The sequence below is a fragment of a genome, unplaced genomic scaffold (genome assembly GCF_019419815.1).
Source record: "Pyrus x bretschneideri cultivar Hongxiangsu unplaced genomic scaffold, Pyrus_bretschneideri_v1 Contig132, whole genome shotgun sequence".
NCBI lineage: Eukaryota > Viridiplantae > Streptophyta > Magnoliopsida > Rosales > Rosaceae > Pyrus > Pyrus x bretschneideri.
The window spans coordinates 127,833-147,286 of record NW_025999427.1 but is presented as its reverse complement, the minus strand read 5'-3'; the positions used below and the strand labels follow the sequence as shown (position 1 = coordinate 147,286).

The 19,454-nt window shown below is 36.8% G+C and overlaps 1 protein-coding gene and 1 pseudogene across 1 annotated transcript; both read left to right on the top strand.

Moving 5' to 3' along the window:
• Positions 1–12,810: 12,810 nt before the first annotated feature.
• Positions 12,811–16,050, top strand: LOC103932956 (methionine aminotransferase). Its single transcript, XM_048579424.1, is given in 3 exon segments — positions 12,811–13,038; positions 13,041–13,153; positions 14,746–16,050. Coding segments are annotated over 3 exon segments (1,371 nt in total). The 5' UTR covers positions 12,811–12,929; the 3' UTR covers positions 15,895–16,050.
• A 1,330-nt stretch (positions 16,051–17,380) lies between these two features.
• On the top strand, positions 17,381–19,110 carry LOC103932957 (annotated as a pseudogene).
• Positions 19,111–19,454: the final 344 nt, after the last annotated feature.

The window sequence follows — 19,454 nt, the reverse complement described above, 5'->3', positions numbered from 1 at the left end:
TGCAAGTCTCAAATGAAAGCATGCAACAGCTGTTTAATCATTATTGACGCCTCGGTTTGTAAACTCAACAATGATTAAAGGGGGCACTGTTTGGGTTAATATTTGAACATTGGGCTTAAATGAAGGAAAGCCCAAGGATGTCAATTAAAATAGGACTCGCCCAAAGCCCAGCATAAAAACCAAAGGCAAATTGAAGCCTTCTCAACCAAGTTACAAGCCACGTGCTCACAATTAAAATGATAAGTGATGGAGACTAACCTACTACCAGCCAAATAACACTTTCTAGTGGCATAACAAGTAAAAAGCTAATGACTCGCTACTCTCCAAGTGCTTTCAGGCAAGGGCAAAGTTACAGCAGTCGGGTCAAACTGCCTATAAAAATAAGAAGAGGCCCCAGAGATAAGGACACTCAACCAATCAAACAAACAAACATACAAACTCTGCTCTCAAGCCAGATTTGCATCCAAAAGATGAAATCAACCCAGATTCAATCTTTTTAGCGATAGTTCTCTGAAAAAGCTATCTCTTAACTAGTATAAAAGCTCTTCTATCTCCCTCAGTGGTGTAGTATCAATTTCCTTGTGTAAACGTGTTTACCATTCATCCCTTTTGTAGCATATAAACCTTGTAAATACAAAGAGAGTGACTGCAAGAAGTTCAACCTTGCCAGACAAGGTGAAATCTTGCCCGAAGCTCTTTGTTTGTTTTCTAAATTAGTAGATCTATTGCTTAATGCATTCCCCAGCATGTATTCAAGTCATTTCCACTTGTTTTTCTCTTGTAAGAAGTTCCATTTGCATCTGGATCTAGTTAGTTCAATGGATATGTTTTCATTAAAAGCAATCTAGGACCAAACAAATGACTTAAGGGGCTCTGAACTCCCTTCATTCAAGTGTACAAGATTATAAACTAGAAGTCCTTGTTTACAAGGTAAGAAAAAGAACTTAATGTGGACTTAACTCATCCACGACAATTCTTTGATAACAAGAAGTCTGAGTAACTTGGGGCGCAATTAATCGACTTAAAACACGCTTGTTCTACATCTGCTATACTGAGATAGCAGTGGCACGCCTACCACATAGTTAGTTTTGATTGCGAGTCTCAAAGCCTACACCTAAGGCCCCACAAAGGCACCTTTCAAAACTAACTTTGTTCTCTTCTTGTAGCACATCAACAAGCAAGAGCCCGACTACATATCCAAAGTGCCAATCCCTTAGGGAGCTATGCTGAGGTCGAGGAACTTTCTCCAGACATCTTTGCCCGAACAATGATAATCATACATTTGATCTTTTCACTCTTCACGACATATTCCTTAGCCTGTATGGCTCCAACTTCATCAACCACGTGAAACAACTAAGCATCTTAGGCAGCCAGTATATTCCCATGTTTCAATTAAGCAGCCAGTAAAAGAGTCTTCTTGATAAACATTCACCATCCTTAGCCAAAATAACTATCCACGTGCATAGCAAGAGTTATTCAAATGTATGCAAATTACTACTCCTACAGTTGTATGCAAATTGCAACTCTCTCCACTCAGATTGCACCCTACACCTGGACACTTGACCGGTTCACATGCATTTCCATTATGATGCCCACATTTGATAGTTTCACACCCTTATCTGAAGCTTCCCTAGATGTCCACCATATCACATTAGCAGGAGCCTTGAAACAAATTCTTATTGACACTTTTGTCGAATCACTTCATCTTTGAATGGCATATCGCTCTTAATATAGGCATAACTTCTCAATCAAAACGTATCTGATTTGCCGCTTGTTGTCATTCAGCAATTTCGAGATTTAAATGCAGGGAAGCCATTTGTTCCATAACTCATGACATCAACAATATTCCTAATTTTTGTTGCTGAGTACAGACTAGAAATTTCCATTGTAGCAGCTGAATCCAATTGAACGGGTCGAGTTATGAACGAAATTTTCCTTTTTAGTCCGCTGTAGCTTTCTTTTCTTGGTCGAGAAGTACAAGAACTGAGCCAAGTACAACCAAAGAGAAGGAAAATTGGTTTCAATAGCATATCCGAGTCAAGTTGTGCGAAAAGAACTGAGCCGACCACAAAAAGCAGCAGGCTCAAGTCTTACTAAATCTGTTCAGCCTAGAACATTTATTTTCTGTCAAGGCACATCTGTAAAAATAATAATAATAATAATGAAAAGAGTTTGAAAACTTTGAGTTTTAACGATAAAGACAAAATAAAAGGTAAAGTAAATAGTACCAGGATTGACTTTTTAGTGTAAAAATGTGGTTTTTCGTTAAAGTGAACAGTACCGTGAGCTTTTCGTTAAAGTTCCCTTAAAAAAAATGATTTGTTCGACATGTTCAACACGAAATTCGAAATCCAAAATAGAATTGATTAAGGCACCTAAATGTCTCTTTGGGTCATTATAGTACCACCATCTTATTAACATGTCTTGTGAACTAGACCTGACATTTTGAACTCGATCTCGTTAACCTTACTCAACCCACCCGTTAAAAATAGTATTTGGATAGGTGCTTAACGGGTCAGGTTGTTAACGGATCAACTCGTTAATCACCAGTTAAATAACGAGTCATATTGGGTCAACCCGCAAAATCCGTTACCATCCATTATTAAGGGCTTTTGTGTAATTTCAATGTAGTGATAGGACTTCAAACTCAAAGTCAGGTCTGTCCACTATCTCCGCCATCGCCGATAAGCTCCAGGACTACATTCCCAGCCTCAAAATGGCAACCAACAACTCTTCCTCCTCTGATGGCTCTGACGAGTCTCAGCCTCTTTCCCAGGAGCGAGTCAAGCTTCCCACAGCAACAACTCGTCCTCTAGCTCGCTGGATCGAGATCCTTCCTTCAGGTGCTTCTCTGTCTTGGACTTGGATAGAAGGCCATGGCAGGCCTCTATCAAAACGGCGAAAAGGAAGGGTGATGAAGGTAAAGTTCAACCCCTCGGATTGACTGATTGATTGATTGATTGCTGCTCTGTTGTTGTGTTCTGTTGCATTGGTTTTTCTTATGTATTCTTCTTTCTATGACTTTACTAGTATTGTTTATTTTCAGACCAGGCTTCTTGTTGTGCCTTATACATTTCACTAGTAAATGCACTGCCAACTATTGTAAATGAAATCTGAATGTGAGATCTTGTTTGTATATTAAAATGTGTAATTTGTATTGGAATGCAAAATAAAACAAAAAACAAAAAGAAATTGTTAATGGATGTTAACGGATGAAATGATTGACAAATGAGCTTAACGGATTGAGTTTGGGTGATCCAATAACTTAACGTATTAGGTTCGGATCGTTAACTTAACAGGTCGGGTGTCACCCAAACCAAACCCAATAAACTAATCCATTTACAGGTCTAGTGTGAACCATTCTTTTGACAAAAAGAAAGCCAATTGATCATGAGACTAATTAATAGGAGATCATCAATCCACAAAGGCATCCCATATTAGCTTCAGGTCATCACATGCAAAGTCAAAACAAATTCCACCGATTTCTTCATAAAGGACTTCGACCAAGCAAACACTCTTTGATCTCTGAATCGACGGACAGCTTTTCCGCCGCATACTGTTTGTTGCCCGCTTTATTTTCTCATGCATCCGCCTGAACAGTAAAATGGTTAAGAAAATAAAAGTTTTATATTACCAAACGAAAATATAAGTGGCCAACCAATAATAAGAAGAAGGTCAACAATGCTTTATTTCGAGCCGAGATCGTTTTATGCCGATGTTTTCAATCCGATTTTGCTCTAGGCTGAATAAAGGATCATCTCCAAATATTTTTAATTCGTCCAAATAGTTTCTATTCTCAGTCACCAAATACGCTAAGCTATTATGCCCCCGTTTGAGCATAATCACTTCACCAATTTTATTTTTAAAATCAAACAATTCAGCTGAACGAGATTGCTCCATATTGGCTTTATCTCCAAAAACATATCAATTTACATGGTTTTTGCATTTGAGGTTGTGTTTCGGCCTTGTTTGTCATTAGAAAATTCCTCACACAAACCATCAGAAATGTTTTCTTCTACCAAATTTTCAATCTTGACCGAAAAAATAGGTGGCCTAACTTCTTCGTCGGTCAAATTGACAAACTTCTTAAGCCGAAGCTTGATTGTGACCGTAAAATTGTTTTCTGAACTTTTGATCCAATCATTCTTTACATGGAATAAACTGTACCAAAGAACAAAAGAAAAGTGCTTGTCATCCAGCCAAGTATTAAAGCGGGTTCTATCCTCTTTTGCCTAATGTTCTCATAGGGTGCTAGGAGCTTTCACTTTCAACATGTGGGCGAAGGATTTTCGCATCTCGTCATGGGCATCAAGAATTTTTTCGCTTCCCACACACGTTTATTCTACTCACACTTTTGAATATGTCTCTCCAGTTGTGCTTAGATCTCGTCCAATCAGTCAAATGGAGCCATATTGGAATATGAAATATCATATGAACTTAGTAGTTATCCTAGCACTGGTCCCACTAGGCGTGCCAAAATGCTGATCCTAAAAATTACAAAGCCTATGTGATGCGCAGGCGGAGTAACTGTGAGCTAATTACATCCTTATTGTGAATGCGAGCGTGCCAACTCACAAGCGAGCTAGGTCGAGTGAATAGAATAAATGTGGTGGTGGTGGTGTCGAATGCGTTGTTGATTTCTGCACTTAAGCGATTACAACCGAAGAAGGATTACGTTTTGACCTTGAATTCTAGAACCTGAAGACAAGTTTACTAAATCACTGAATAGTTCAATAACTGGTTATTCCGTTATGGTTTCTCATCTAGTGCTTGGTTCGTGAATTGCACTTCAACAAGAAAGCTCAGTACTCCAAACTTGAGAGTCTTATGGGTCGTGAATACTTTCTTCACTTTTGTTTTGATCCTGTTATTTTTTTTTTTTTTTTTTGGCCTAGTGTGTAAGTCCTGGTGGAAAAGCAGAGTCATTGATCCGATTGATACTTTGGGAAAGAATATTAAGCGAAGGGTATTTTGGAGTACTCGCAGTAAATCAAAACGAAAAGAGTGCTAGGACTCGTTTACTTACCGAAAATTGGGAAAGCAAGGTATCAGATAACTTAGGAATGAGAAAATTGAGGCACCTGTGTGGAAAGAAGTTAGTCCTATTAAGCTATTTACTAATCATTTGAAATCGGAATAAAAATATCTGAATTCTCATTTTACTGTTTACTAATTATAATGAATCCGAATGAAAAAACTTGATTCCTAAAATACCCTTGTCTTTGTGTCATTACTAAAATGCCTTACTCATTTCACATATTATATACAACAAATACACCAATAACACTTGCATATGCAAACAAGATATTTCATGTTGGATGATCTCTTAAGAAAATAAGCAGCGTAAACCATTCATTAAAGTTCAGCAAAGATTTTTTTATTCAAAAAACAATTAAATTAGAGAGAGTCACCACGATTACAACCAGTACCCATAAAATAAAATATGAGGGCTCTACGAGTCATAGAAGGTATAGTTCTATCCCAAGTGTGGAGGTTTTCGTACTAGAATCCTGAACTCGTAACAACGTCAACCAGAAAATTTGCTTCTTGATACACATGCGCACAGTAAATACAATCGAAGGAGCAGGCGACGTGATCTTGTTTGTTAAAGCCCTTGATCTTGTTTGTTAAAGCCAAATATGTAACAAAAAAATTGCTGGAGAAGTAGCAAAAAGTATTAATCAAGGTGCAGGAGAAGTTGGAGCATAAAGAACTTGCTATACAAATTTGCACGAGGTCTTATTTTTTGGGAAATAGCAAAATATTGAGGGCGTTTTTGTAAGACACCCTCAAAGGAAAGGAAAAGGAATTCTATAAATTACCCCATGTTTAGACCTGGTAATTTCTTACATGATCCGTTAACTTAACACGTAAATGACATGAAAACAACAGATTTCGGATCGATACGATAACTAATCGGGTAGTTATCGAGTCACACAATAAGAACCCGTTAATAACAGGTTTACACAACAGTGACATGCAGGTAATCTGTTTTGACACGTTAAGAAAAAAGTTATTTTGATGATTTTAATTTTTAAACTACTAAAAAAACTTACTATAAAATACAATAGTCATAGTGTGTGTAACACACCTCGACCCGAGATATCCACTTGGACTCCAAATCGAGCTGTACTGGCCGAAACCTAGAAGGTAACAAAGTCATAAAGTGTAGTGTAGTGGAGTATGTGAATAAGTTTAAACCTATAAGTGCCTAAATACAACAGTGCGTTGTGAGCCGGAATGAACCCATTTCACACGTGATGTCAGAGCATAAGTAAAGTACAGTAAGTTAGGATAAGGATTATACCCTCAAAGGTAGCCACCTATACCGAGATTTGCCAAGAATCTTCGTCAATACAAAAGTTCAGCTGCTAAAACCTGGAGGGGCGAAAAAACAAGGTTGAGTGGGCCTCAAAAAAATAAAGTTTTAATAAAAACCTTTTGAAAACGTTGTAACCGCTCACCGTAAAACAAGTATAATATGAACATACTTACCGTAGCCTGCAAAATATCAAGATGATCATATGACACAAATCCTGTACGTAAACACATTATGTCAGTAACCACATAATCTAGCATAGGCAAATATATCATAACGAGTGCTCATCGACATATGCTAACACACGAGTTCATGCAGAGGTAGTCAGACATGAACAGGACTAGATGTAATAATGATATACGCTCTAGTGCTACAATCACGTGAAGACTGGTGCTATTCGTGGTCACATACGAGTCGGAGTTGCCTATTACAACCTGTACAACAGGACTAGCACCTACTTGGATCCAAGGCGAGCGTGCGGTGCAGATGTGAACATACACGTGAAAGACTAGCCCTGGCCCTAGGCGAGCACTAACACCGAGTGCAGCAAACGATAAGCAAATAACACAATATAGTCATACCACAATGATTCGATATTTCTAATCAACATATTAACATTCATAGGCGTAGATATAATTATGGCATCAAAGATTATAAGCATACATGTGCATCCCGTGGGATAAATCCGGCTGTTTCTGACACGACACAGTGACACGATATGAAAATAACGGGTTTCCGATCACCACGATAACTAATCGGATCATTATCAGATGACCCGTTAAAAACTTGTTAATAACGAGTTCTTAACGGGTATACATGCGAGTAACACGTGGGTAACCCGTTTCGATCCGTTAAGAAAAAAAATTATTTTGATATTTTTAAATTTTAATTACTAAAAGATTTATTATAAAATACAATAGCCATATTAATGTATATAATATATTCTGTATTCAATATATAGTTTTGTATTATTATTCTATACAAGTTAAAAAAAAAAAAAAAGTTTTTGACATTATTTATTTTTATTATGAGAATTCCTTATTATCATTACTGGGATAAATTGTACTTAACATGTTGTTGTCCGAAATTAAAATAAACTAGTATAGTATTTGTATAGGCAAGAACTAAGAAGACATACATATAAGTATGAAAAATGTGAAAGAATATATAAACACTCGTGATTCATCATTATTCCTCCACAAGTAGATAAGGGTTACACTTACATAATCGTTCAAATTTTTAAAATCCTCCAAACTCTCATGAATAATGTTTTTATTTGAGGGAAAAATTAATAAAATTAATAATAATTATTGTAGAAGTGTAAAAATTGTAAAAAAAAAAAAATATGCAATCACTCATAGTAACAAGCTTTACAACTTTCATGAAGAGATCAGTTTCGAAATCCAACACTATATTCCATAAACCTTAAATTTATATTTAACTGTCGATTGTCATTTACGCTTTATTCTTCTACTAAATTTCATTTTTTTAATTTTCTTTTTTGCAAACATGGTCATCTGGCGAATGTAAGATGATGAACGGTTCAGATCTTTGATATCACGTTTTGATATTTTCGATTAACTGAAATATGAGTCGATGTCATATAGTTTGTAGAAACTTTATAAACATCAAGCAATATTTTCACTAACCGTACAACTCTGAACATAATATCAACGATCCAAACCGTTCATCTTCCTGCATCCTCTAATAGATTATGTTTTCAAAAAATAAAATTTGAAAAAACAAAATTTGATGAGAACAATGAAACGTAAATGTAAACAACAATCAACGGTTAAATTTTGATCTATGATTTATATGATTATAGTGGCAAATTTCGAAGTTAAGTTCTTCATGAAAGTTGCAAAGCTTGTCATTATGAGCGTTTATATATTTTTTACACTTCTACATTAATTAAAAAAGCTATTAAAGACTTTACTTAAATAACAGCAGTAAGATAAATGAGAGTAATTATGTACCATTGGATTCTATTTCACTTATATTATTAGAACTTTTTTGGACGAAAAAACCCCTTCTCTATTCCAATATTTTCCAATTTTACCATTTGATCAATTTTAGGTAAGCGAAAATATACTTAAAAGAAAAATGTGTTTTTATGTTTTGGATGTGACAATATGGTACGTATATACTTATTTAGTATTATGTTTTTCATTTGATTATTTATTGGTTTAAAATATATTTTCCTTCATGGGTAACGGGTCGGGTCATATTACATGTTAATATTATCGGGTCAATTTCGGGTCGAGTCATTTTACCCATTTATTTTTATGGGTGTTACACGACACGACCTGTTAAGATATCGGGTATGACACAAAAAAGACACGAACACGAAAAATACGACATGAATGCCAGGTCTACCATAGGATGTAGCATATTTCATAAATTCTGTCATTTCACTAATTCTTATAAACTTTAGTCTAATCCAGGCGTACGCAAGAAATTCTTTTTCAAATGCATAAATGGAAACTATTAGCACACACACACACACACACACACAATATAAAAAAAAAGACCCACCCCCCTGAAGTTCGCGCTACAACTCCCTAGCACAAATATCGAAGCGTCACGAACAATCGTCGCCTAGAACAAATATCAAATCACATTTCAGAATTCTTATCGATAGAACATGCAACTTACATAAAACACATCCCCAAGGATGTTCTAGAATGATTTGTAACCCATTAACCAAAAGTCAACCGTCAGTCAAAGGTTGACGGTAGGGTCCACAACCCTACGTAACTCGATCTAGAAGATCCGTACCTCATATTTTCGATCCATAACTTTCCCAGAGTTTCAATAAGCCTCTAGAATAACGTCCTAAAGTTTCGAAACAATCCAACGATCGGATCTCCGCCAATTACTAAAATTAAGTGGCAGCAGACGTTTAGATTTACAAACTTAGATAACCCATCTGGGAAGATCCGTACATCATATTCCCAATCCATTAGTTCCTAATATCCTTAAATATTACGTACTATTACATATTAAAGTTTGGTGACGATCCAATGGTCGAATCGTTGAATCATATAATAACCAAGTAGCGGCCCTTAACAGAAATATAACCAAACAATAGAATTTCTTCAATTGGATGTCTAATATGAAATAGGGGCACCCATTTTAGCCTAGGGAGGTCAAATGGTGTCTCTGCCCACGCGCCGCCTCCACACAATTGCTGGCTGCCCCAGTTCATCGGAAAATTCAACTAAGTCCAAAAATTCTCAAATTTTCCAGGAATGAAGATCTCAATGAGTAGAGCAAGTTTTATACATGTGGTCAAGTCCAATTTGGTGGATAAAGGCCCCAAATTAGCTCGCACCAATTGGAAACCCTAAAATGGGTGAGCTTCGATTCGTCGTCGCTGGTGCTCCGCTTCCCCTACCACTTGTTGGGTCTTGTTCCTGGGTCCAAGGGGAGTTGATTAAGGATGGTGGTGGGTGGTGAAACTCGCCACCTCCGGAGCTCCAGTGAAGTTCTACACGAAATTGGACCTTAAACCTTTTAATCTTGAGTGGAAATGGAAGAGGGGAAGTCAGTGGGTATTTTGGAAGTGTTGGATGGTGGTGGTTCAACGGAAAAAATGGTGGAATTCAGTCGGATTTTGGTTGGTTGGGTGCGCAAGGTGCACGGGCCGACAGGAAGGTTGGGAAGTGTCTTTTTTTTCTTTTTTCTTTCTTTTTTTTTCTAGTTGCCGTCTCTCTCCTCCAATTGGCCCTTAAAACTCTAATCTAATTGGTCCTTGAACAAAATCTGATTGGGCCTCATCCTACCAGGTGGGAATTCACTTGATTAAAAATTACGTTTAACTGTTCGATTTAATTCTTAAAATTAACGGAATTAAAATTAACTTATAAAAATAACAGTAAATGTGAAATACAAATTTAAATTACGAAATACATAATGAATAGTGAAATTCCAGGGACGGAATTTCATAGTACACGTCACTGAAAGACGGTCAACGAAAGTTAAATATCCTCGCCTCTAAAGGCATTTTCGAAAAATCACTCATTTAAAATTAATAACATTGTAAAATTAGGGACGAGTTGTCACTGTGTGTGTGTGTGTGTGTGTATTATATTAAATATGTATTCTTGTATTATTATTCTATATAAATTTAAAAAATTTAAGTTTTATTTATTTATTTTTATAGTATACTATGGCAAAGAATGAGATTAAAATATTATAAAACACATTAAAAATAAAAATATAAGTAATTTAAAAGTACCAAACACATTTAAAAAAATTATAAAAATTAATTTATAAGTACGAAAAATGTGAAAGAATATGCAAACGCTCGTGATCGCATCATCTACGCTTTGAGGATGGGTACATCATCGTTTGAACTTTTAAAACCATACAAACTCTCGTGAATATTATATTTAAGGGAGTTCAAAATAAATAAAATTCAAAATCATTAATGTACAGGTCTAAAACATGTGAAGTCACATATAAACGCTCGTGATTGCATCATATACGCTTAGACTACATGGTTGTTTAGATTTTTAAAACCCTCCAAATATCATGAGACACAACTCCTTTCATTTTGCATATCCTTGAACATTTGGTATTTTGTAGTAATGTACTAATGTTTCCATTAGGCTCTTATTTTGGGTATGTAATACTTGAAAGACAAATATTTTTTTCTTTTAATGTTTTGAACTACTGTTTGTATGACAATATAGTGTGCATATACTAATTTAGTATTATGTTTTTCATTTTTTTGGGATTAAATTATGTTTTTCATTTTCATTATTTATTGATTTAAAATATAATTTCTTTAACGAGTCGGGTCATATTAGCTGATAACATTACCGGGTCAATTTCGGGTCAGGTCAAATTACCCTTTTACATTAATAGGTGTTACACGACACGACTAGTTAAGATATCAGGTATGTCACGAAAACTGACACAAACACGAAAAACACGACACGAATGCTAGGTCTACCCATGTTAATCAAATTCTTGAATTTGTGGTATTCCTTTCCCGATTTGAAAGTATCTCATTACGGATTTTGATTTCTTATGTGCAAAAAAACGCAAACGAAGTTCTAAATCAATTAGATTTCTTTCTTTTCATTTCTATTACTACTTAATAAACGAGCCCTTAAATGAAATGTCAAAAATATCACATAGACATATAACGGTAACAAATGACATACCATTTACTCCAACCAAGATGTGAAAGCTGACGTGGAAAAGAATGCTAAGCTGACATGGACAAAGAGATATCAAAATTGACGTTGCCTTCAAATATGGTTTTTGCTATTTCCAAAGGCATTCCACTTGCCTTATATTAAATGCTAGCATATTTAAGTATTATTTTATTATTTTTAAACCAACAACAACTCAACTTTTATTATTTTTGTTTAAAAAAAAACATAAACGAAGCAATAAATTTTGGCATATCGGGTGGAAATGAAATATTAACAAGATATTAAATTGCCAAGTCATCTATCAAATTGAAATTTGATGTTTTGAATTTAACGCCTCACTTGGAAATGCTCTAAAAACTCTTGGAGTCGTAGCAAACCTCAATATTTGGTTATTAATTTATAGCAACATGATCCATGCCAACCTAATAAAATATACAAGGGCCCACTAACTTAGAGCACGTCCAGTGTAGGAATGCTCCCCATGGCAATTAGCAATTGAATCTCCTCCAATGAATTGTAACTATTTTTAATGATCAGTAATTGTCTTTTACATCTCCACCCCTAAACTGAATAACCATGACAATAGGCAATAAAATATTAGTATTTTTTATTTTATAAAATAATAAAAAATAATTTAAATTTAAATTTCAAATAAAATTTTTAACCGATCTCGTCACTTCATGTGTCATTATCGAAAAGTATAATTTTTGTGAATAGATTTCGATAAGATTTTTAACTAATTCTGTCACGCGACATGTCCTTACCTATTTAGAATCGTTGAAAATATTGAAATGTGATGTAAGGTGGGAGAAAATGGTAAGGTATTTATAAAAAATTTTAATTTCATATTTTTAATTAGTTTTTTCTTTTTAAAAAACTATTAACTTAATTAATCTGAACCGTCGGATTACAAAAAATTTGAAATACAACAATCCAGAATGAGACATGTTGCCACCCAAACATTTCAGATTTTTTTCTTTTTCTATAAAATTTTTAAAGCCGAAAAACAGGATCGTTGATCTGGAAATCAAACAGTCCAAATTCAAAGTGACTAAGTGGGGCTGACACGCAGGCCCCATCGTCTAAAAATCTACTAGACACGCGCCCCCACACACGCGCCTGATGCAAAAAAATTTATAACGTGGCTGACCTCAGCCTTGCATAACTCTCCCTCAGGCACTCGGACCTTAGACTCCCACGGGCTCCCCCTTAGCCCAATTATCCAAATGTTCCCTGTCCACAAGGCTAAAGAGCACGCTGGAAGTGCTCTTATAGTTTTTGGTTTGGGCCACGCTTGAAAACCATATTCCCACAAAAACTTAAAATATTCTCCAACAAAAATAGTCGTCCGGCTAAGGCTGCCTAACAGAGCAGATTCCCAAGTCCAGGTTCCGAATTTCCGACTCTTCACTTTCCTTTGGTTACCATTGAGGCATTTTGTAATGCAGAATAAATTCACCTGGCCATCCCATGAGATGCGCCTCGGCCCTTCCATATTCCTCAACTTTTCCAAGCATTTCTGTGCAGACTTTAACTTTATCAGGACGGAAGACCATCCTCCGCTCCTTGCCCATCTTTCTCAGCCGCCATGTCCGCCGTTCCCACTCAAAACGATGTCGTTTCAGGTCAAACCGAGTCGACCCAGAAGACCCAGCAGCCTTTACAGGTATTGCCCACTTGTCATTGCTCCTATTTCATGGAGATTTGTTTAAGTTTGTGGTTTGAATCGAATTGGAATTTTGGGGATTTTTGTTACTGGCTAACTTAAAAATAGTAAAAAAACTTCATTTTTGTTATTTGGATTTTGGGGCTCTTTGATTTTCTTATGATCCGCAGCAGGATTAATTATTCAGGTAAAGTTAGAATCTTTGTTTACAATTTGCTTTTAACTTGTAGAATGATTGTGAAGCTTTAGCCGATGTACTGCAAATTGTAAAAAATTGACTGCAATTCATCATGTTACGCAACTTAAATCCTGCTGAAGCAAGATCATAATGTAATTAACAATTTAATTAGATAATGCACTTGTATAATTAAATATAGGTTTATCATTGGATAATGGGGTTATTAGATGTCTAAATTTAGTGCACAAAGTCCAAAGATTTATATTTTAACATCAAGTGAAGGAGTTGCCTGTTCTGCCAACTATAAGGTCAAATTCAACAACAACAACAAAACTTTACCCCACTGAGTGGGGATGGCTGTATGAATTCTAGACGCCTACTGCGCTCGGCTTTACACCAAGTATTCTGCTATCTCAAAGTACTCCATATCTTTTCTTGAAGTCTCTTTCCCAAGTCTTCGTAGGTCTTCCTCTACCCCTTTTGCCATGAACGTCTGTCTTACATTGAATTTGTAATCGGAACACTATAGGTCTTCATTTCACATGTCAACATCATCATAACTGATTTTCTCTCCTCTTATCTTCAATTGTAACCACTCCTACTTTACCTCTCATTCATTCTTAATCATGTCCTTTCTCTTGTGCACACATATCCAATGAAGCATTCTCATCTCCGCTATGGTCATTTTCTACATGTGTTGATGCTTGCACGCACAACATTCCATGCCGTAAAGCATTGCCGGCCTTAATCTTGTTCTTTCTCATTTTTTTGCAACTGTAAGGTCAAATATGTATTGAGTAAGAAAACCAAGTGAAAACAGTGGTGGTAATAGTAAAACAAAACAGTAAGTTATGATGAAAATTACAAAATGACTACTAGTGACCCCTAATTACAGTTATGGGGCAGTCAATTCTGGATTTCCCAGCTATATTCTAATACCGCTGCTCTGATATTAAAGGTTGAAGTTTTTTGCCTCCTAATTTGTTAGTTTGTAACTTCGTATTTTTATCTTCTTTTGTTTCTTCTTATTGGTATCCCTTCTTCTTTTTCAATTCCGGCCTTCTGTACCTCGGTTTCATGTATAAAGACTTAAACCTTGCATCATACAACTTATTCAATCGTACTTTTTCTATCTCTATATCAGTGCATGCTTGCTTCCAAAAGCTTTAGGCATGCATGTAGTGCCAAATTATTTGACTTGGGGGTCGTAGACGACAAAGTCATGGGATAGTGATATCTAATTGAGATGAAATATAGGCGGTGGTCATGACTTATAACATGTGAATTTTTTATGCGGTTTGTGCATAAGATACCGTCTATGATTGAGCTATATGTGTAAAAGCTTATTCCCTGAATTGATCTGCAGTTGCAGAGTTGAAATCTTCCTCATGTATGTGCATTTTTTTTGTGTCAGGTGGCAAAGCGCTTGGAAAAGTTCAAGACGACAATCTTCACGCAAATGAGTAATCTCGCAATTAAACATGGAGCAATAAACCTTGGGCAAGGCTTCCCCAACTTTGATGGTCCAGAGTTTGTAAAGGAAGCAGCTATTCAGGCTGTTATCGATGGGAAGAATCAATATGCCCGCGGATATGGGGTTCCAGACCTTAACAATGCCATTGCCGGGCGATTCAAGAAGGATACTGGACTTGTTGTGGATCCTGAGAAAGAAATAACTGTCACCTCTGGGTGCACAGAGGCAATTGCGGCAACTATGCTGGGGTTGATAAATCCTGGTGACGAGGTTATCCTCTTTGCTCCTTTCTATGATTCATATGAAGCTACTCTATCCATGGCTGGTGCTAAAGTAAAGGGTATCACATTACGCCCTCCTGATTTTGCTGTTCCCATTGATGAGCTCAGGTCCACAATCTCAAAGAATACTCGTGCAATTCTTCTAAATAGTCCACATAACCCTACTGGAAAAATGTTCACTCGAGAGGAACTTGATGTGATTGCATCACTCTGCATCGAAAATGATGTGTTGGTATTCAGTGATGAAGTTTATGATAAGTTGGCTTTTGAAATGGATCACATTTCACCGGCCTCTCTTCCTGGAATGTACGAGCGTACAGTAACCATGAATTCGTTGGGGAAAACATTCTCATTGACCGGGTGGAAGATCGGTTGGGCTATAGCTCCACCACACCTGTCATGGGGAGTTCGGCAGGCACACTCTTATCTCACATTTGCGACCTCCACGCCAATGCAATGGGCAGCTGCAACCGCTCTCAGAGCTCCAGACTCCTACTATGTGGAGCTGAAAAGAGATTACCAGGCAAAGAAAGCGATTTTGGTAGAGGGATTGAAATCTGTCGGCTTCGAAGTGTATCCATCAAGTGGTACCTACTTTGTGGTTGTTGATCACACACCTTTTGGACTGGAAAATGATGTTGCATTTTGCGAGTATCTGATCAAGGAAGTTGGAGTGGTGGCAATCCCCACCAGCGTATTTTACTTAAACCCGGAAGATGGAAAGAATCTAGTAAGGTTTACGTTCTGCAAAGACGAAGGAACTCTTAGGGCCGCCGTTGACAGGATGAAGGAAAAGTTGAGAAGATAATTCGAATGAGCTGTTAGAATAAGTGAAACTCAAACTTGTAGCAAGTATCTGAATGCAAGGGATCTTGTCCCTGTGCCCTGCAGTTTGAAGCCACGTTTTTTCAGACATCTTATAAATAAGATTATTTAGCTGTAGCATTTTACTGGCTTGTGATAATATCGAGTGCATTTAGTAAGATTATTATTTGGTATGTTCCAGTGCATATTGTTTATACACCCAGATCATTTTCAAATTGCAAAAAAAATAGCAAATGAAGTTTTACCACAGTGGTGGAAAGCAATTATCTTTATCCACCTTGGTACAAGTTTGATTCCCACCGATCCCCTCTCCCATAACAACTAACAGTTTAACTCATTAACGGCATTGTTTGTAAAAAATTAAATTAAAAAATAAAAAATAAAAAACAAAATTGCAAAAAATCTTGTAACAAAATTTATATTTCTAATCAACTAGCACTTGAAAGGAGTACTACCTTTATTACATGTTGGTAACTTTTATTTTATTTTTGTGAGACATGTTCTTCGTACAATAGACATGTTTTCCTTTTTATTTTTTAATAGTAGAAGCTTCATTCAGAACAAAGCCCAAGTCCCGACCCACAACAGGACTGCGTTTTTTTTTTAGAGAACTTTAACGAAAAGTTATCGGTATTATTTATTTTAACGAAAAATCACATATTCACACTAAAAAGTCTATCCTGGTATTATTCACTTTACTTTTTATTTTGTCCTTATTGTTAAAACTCAAAGTTTTCAAACCCTTTTCATTAGTTTTTTTTTTTTTTTTAAGTAAAAAGTTAGTAAGAAACAATCATTAATGTCTACTGATTATGCATGTCAAACGTAACTAATGGCTAAAACACGATAAAAGATTCATGACACTTTCACAATTACTCATTAGGAATACAATACAAAGTAAAGATAATACTCTTCTTAATTGGTTTTCATGTTGTGGTTAAAGTAAATAGAAAAGAAAATTGACAAATGTAATTTAAGAAGAGAGAGTGATGAGAGTTTTAGGTTCGAATCTCGTAAATGGTGAATTCGATACCAAATTAGGTTACCTATTGTGTGGCTTAGCCGAACTCTTCGTCTCCTAGTGTAAAAATATCAATGTACTAAGAGAGAGAGAGAGAGAGAGAGAGAGAGATGAGAGTAGATTTGTAGTTGGATATGCCCAAATTACTGTTTGATTCCAAATTGGAGTTCAAAACATGAATATTTTTTTAGTTATGCATATTTATGTATTTAGTAATATTTATCTAGTGACTGAAGCACAACTGCAAAATCATATAATTCCCTAGTATATTCCTTAGCTCACTTACCACCCGCACAGGAAGACACAATCCAAAAACATCTCTAACTCCTCTCATTAAAACCCTTATAAATTCTCACTACGCACACTCTACTTAATAATTTGAATTTAGAAACAAACAAATTAATCTGAAGGTGAGAGTGAGAGAGAGAGAAATTCACAGGCCTTCGTGATGGCGCTTGAACTCCTGAGCCAGCTGGACTCGGCCAAAACAAAATTTTACCATTTTACGGCGGTGGTGATTTCAGGTATGGGCTTCTTCACAGACTCATACGATCTATTCTGCATCTCACTTGTCACCAAGCTCCTTGGCCGCATTTATTACCATGTTCCGGGGTCTTCAAAGCCAGGCAGTCTACCCCCAAATGTGGCGTGCGCGGTCAATGGAGTTTCCCTATGCGGAACCCTTGTCGGTCAGCTCTTCTTTGGGTGGCTGGGCGACAAGATCGGCCGGAAGCGTGTTTACGGCATAACCCTAATGCTCATGGTGGGTTGTTCTATTTGTTCCGGCCTTTCTTTGGGTAGCTCCCCAACTTCTGTCATGGCCACTTTATGCTTTTTCCGATTTTGGCTAGGGTTTGGTATTGGCGGTGATTACCCACTTTCGGCCACGATCATGGCAGGAGTACTCCAACAAAAAGAGCCGAGGGGCGTTTATAGCCGCTGTTTTTGCTATGCAAGGGTTTGGGATCTTGGCTGGTGGGGTGGTGGCTATTGTGGTTTCTGCTATCTTTAATTCTTTATACCATGCTGAGCCCTACTCCGTGGATCCACATGGGTCGACTGTGCCCCAGGCGGACTATGTGTGGAGGATTATTCTCATGTTCGGAGCAGTCCCAGCCTTGTTGACTTTCTACTCCCGAATGAAGATGCCGGAGACCCCTCGTTACACTGCCCTGGTAGCCAAGGATCAAAGCAAGGCGTGCCAAGACATGACTAAAGTGTTGCACATTGAAATCAAAGAGCTACAACAAGAAGAGCATGCCCATATTAACAAGTCCTCAAGTTTTGGTCTATTTTCCCAAGAGTTTCTTCAGCGGCACGGCAAACATTTATTGGGCACGGCCACCTGTTGGTTCTTGCTAGACATTGCTTACTACAGCCAAAACCTTTTCCAGAAGGATATCTTCAGCGCCGTGGGATGGCTGCCGTCAGCAAGCTCTATGAGTGCCCTAGATGAGCTTTTCAAAATCGCTAGGGCACAAACCCTAATAGCCCTATGCGGCACAGTTCCAGGATACTGGGCCACGGTCTTCCTCATTGATTACATTGGCCGGTTTGCAATTCAGCTAATTGGGTTCTTTTTCATGACTGTTTTCATGCTTGTCTTGGCAATTCCATATGAGCACTGGTCTAGACCTCAATACAATATTGGATTTATTGTCATATATGGCCTAACATTTTTCTTTGCCAATTTTGGACCCAATGCTACAACGTTTGTTGTGCCGGTGGAGATTTTCCCAGCTAGGCTTCGGTCCACTTGTCATGGGATTTCAGCGGCTTCGGGCAAGTTGGGAGCGATTATAGGGGCTTTCGGGTTTCTGTATGCAGCCCAGAATCAAGACCCGGCTAAGGCTGATCCAGGGTACCCAGCTGGAATTGGAATGAAGAATGCTCTCTTTGTGCTTGCAGGAATCAATGTTATTGGGTTCTTCTTTACGTTTTTGGTGCCAGAGTCTAAGGGAAAATCACTGGAGGAGATGTCAAGAGAAAACAAAGATGAAGCTGAAGTGCAGACCAGCAGAGTTTAGTTTTTTTTAAGGAATTTGCGTGTGTAAGAATTTGAGTTAAGTTTTTAGGTTTACTTTTTCTTAGTTTTGCTCTAGATATATAGTTTCCTTTTGTTAGTTCTCAATAATTTGATTGCTCAGTTGGTGTAGTACATCTTGAAGATTGGAATTAATGAATGATCAGAGTCGTTTTTATCATGTGGCGAATGTCATGAATTTTTTTATTTTTCTTATCATCAGGATCCAAATTAGTGAATATTTATTGTTTTTAAAGTTCTTTTGCATTGACTGATGAAACCAAAGCAATTTCATTCATTAATTTATGTAGAAAAGGAAATTCCGAGAAGAGAGAATTTTCACTATACTGATAAACGTATAAACAGATGAAAGATGTATATTTGGTATCTAGAAGTTTACAAGAATCTCATCTCTAAATATTTATCTCATAACCTTATCGCTATTATCATCTAAGGATATGATTTTATCAGGAAGTGTGGTTGAAGACAAGGACTGTGA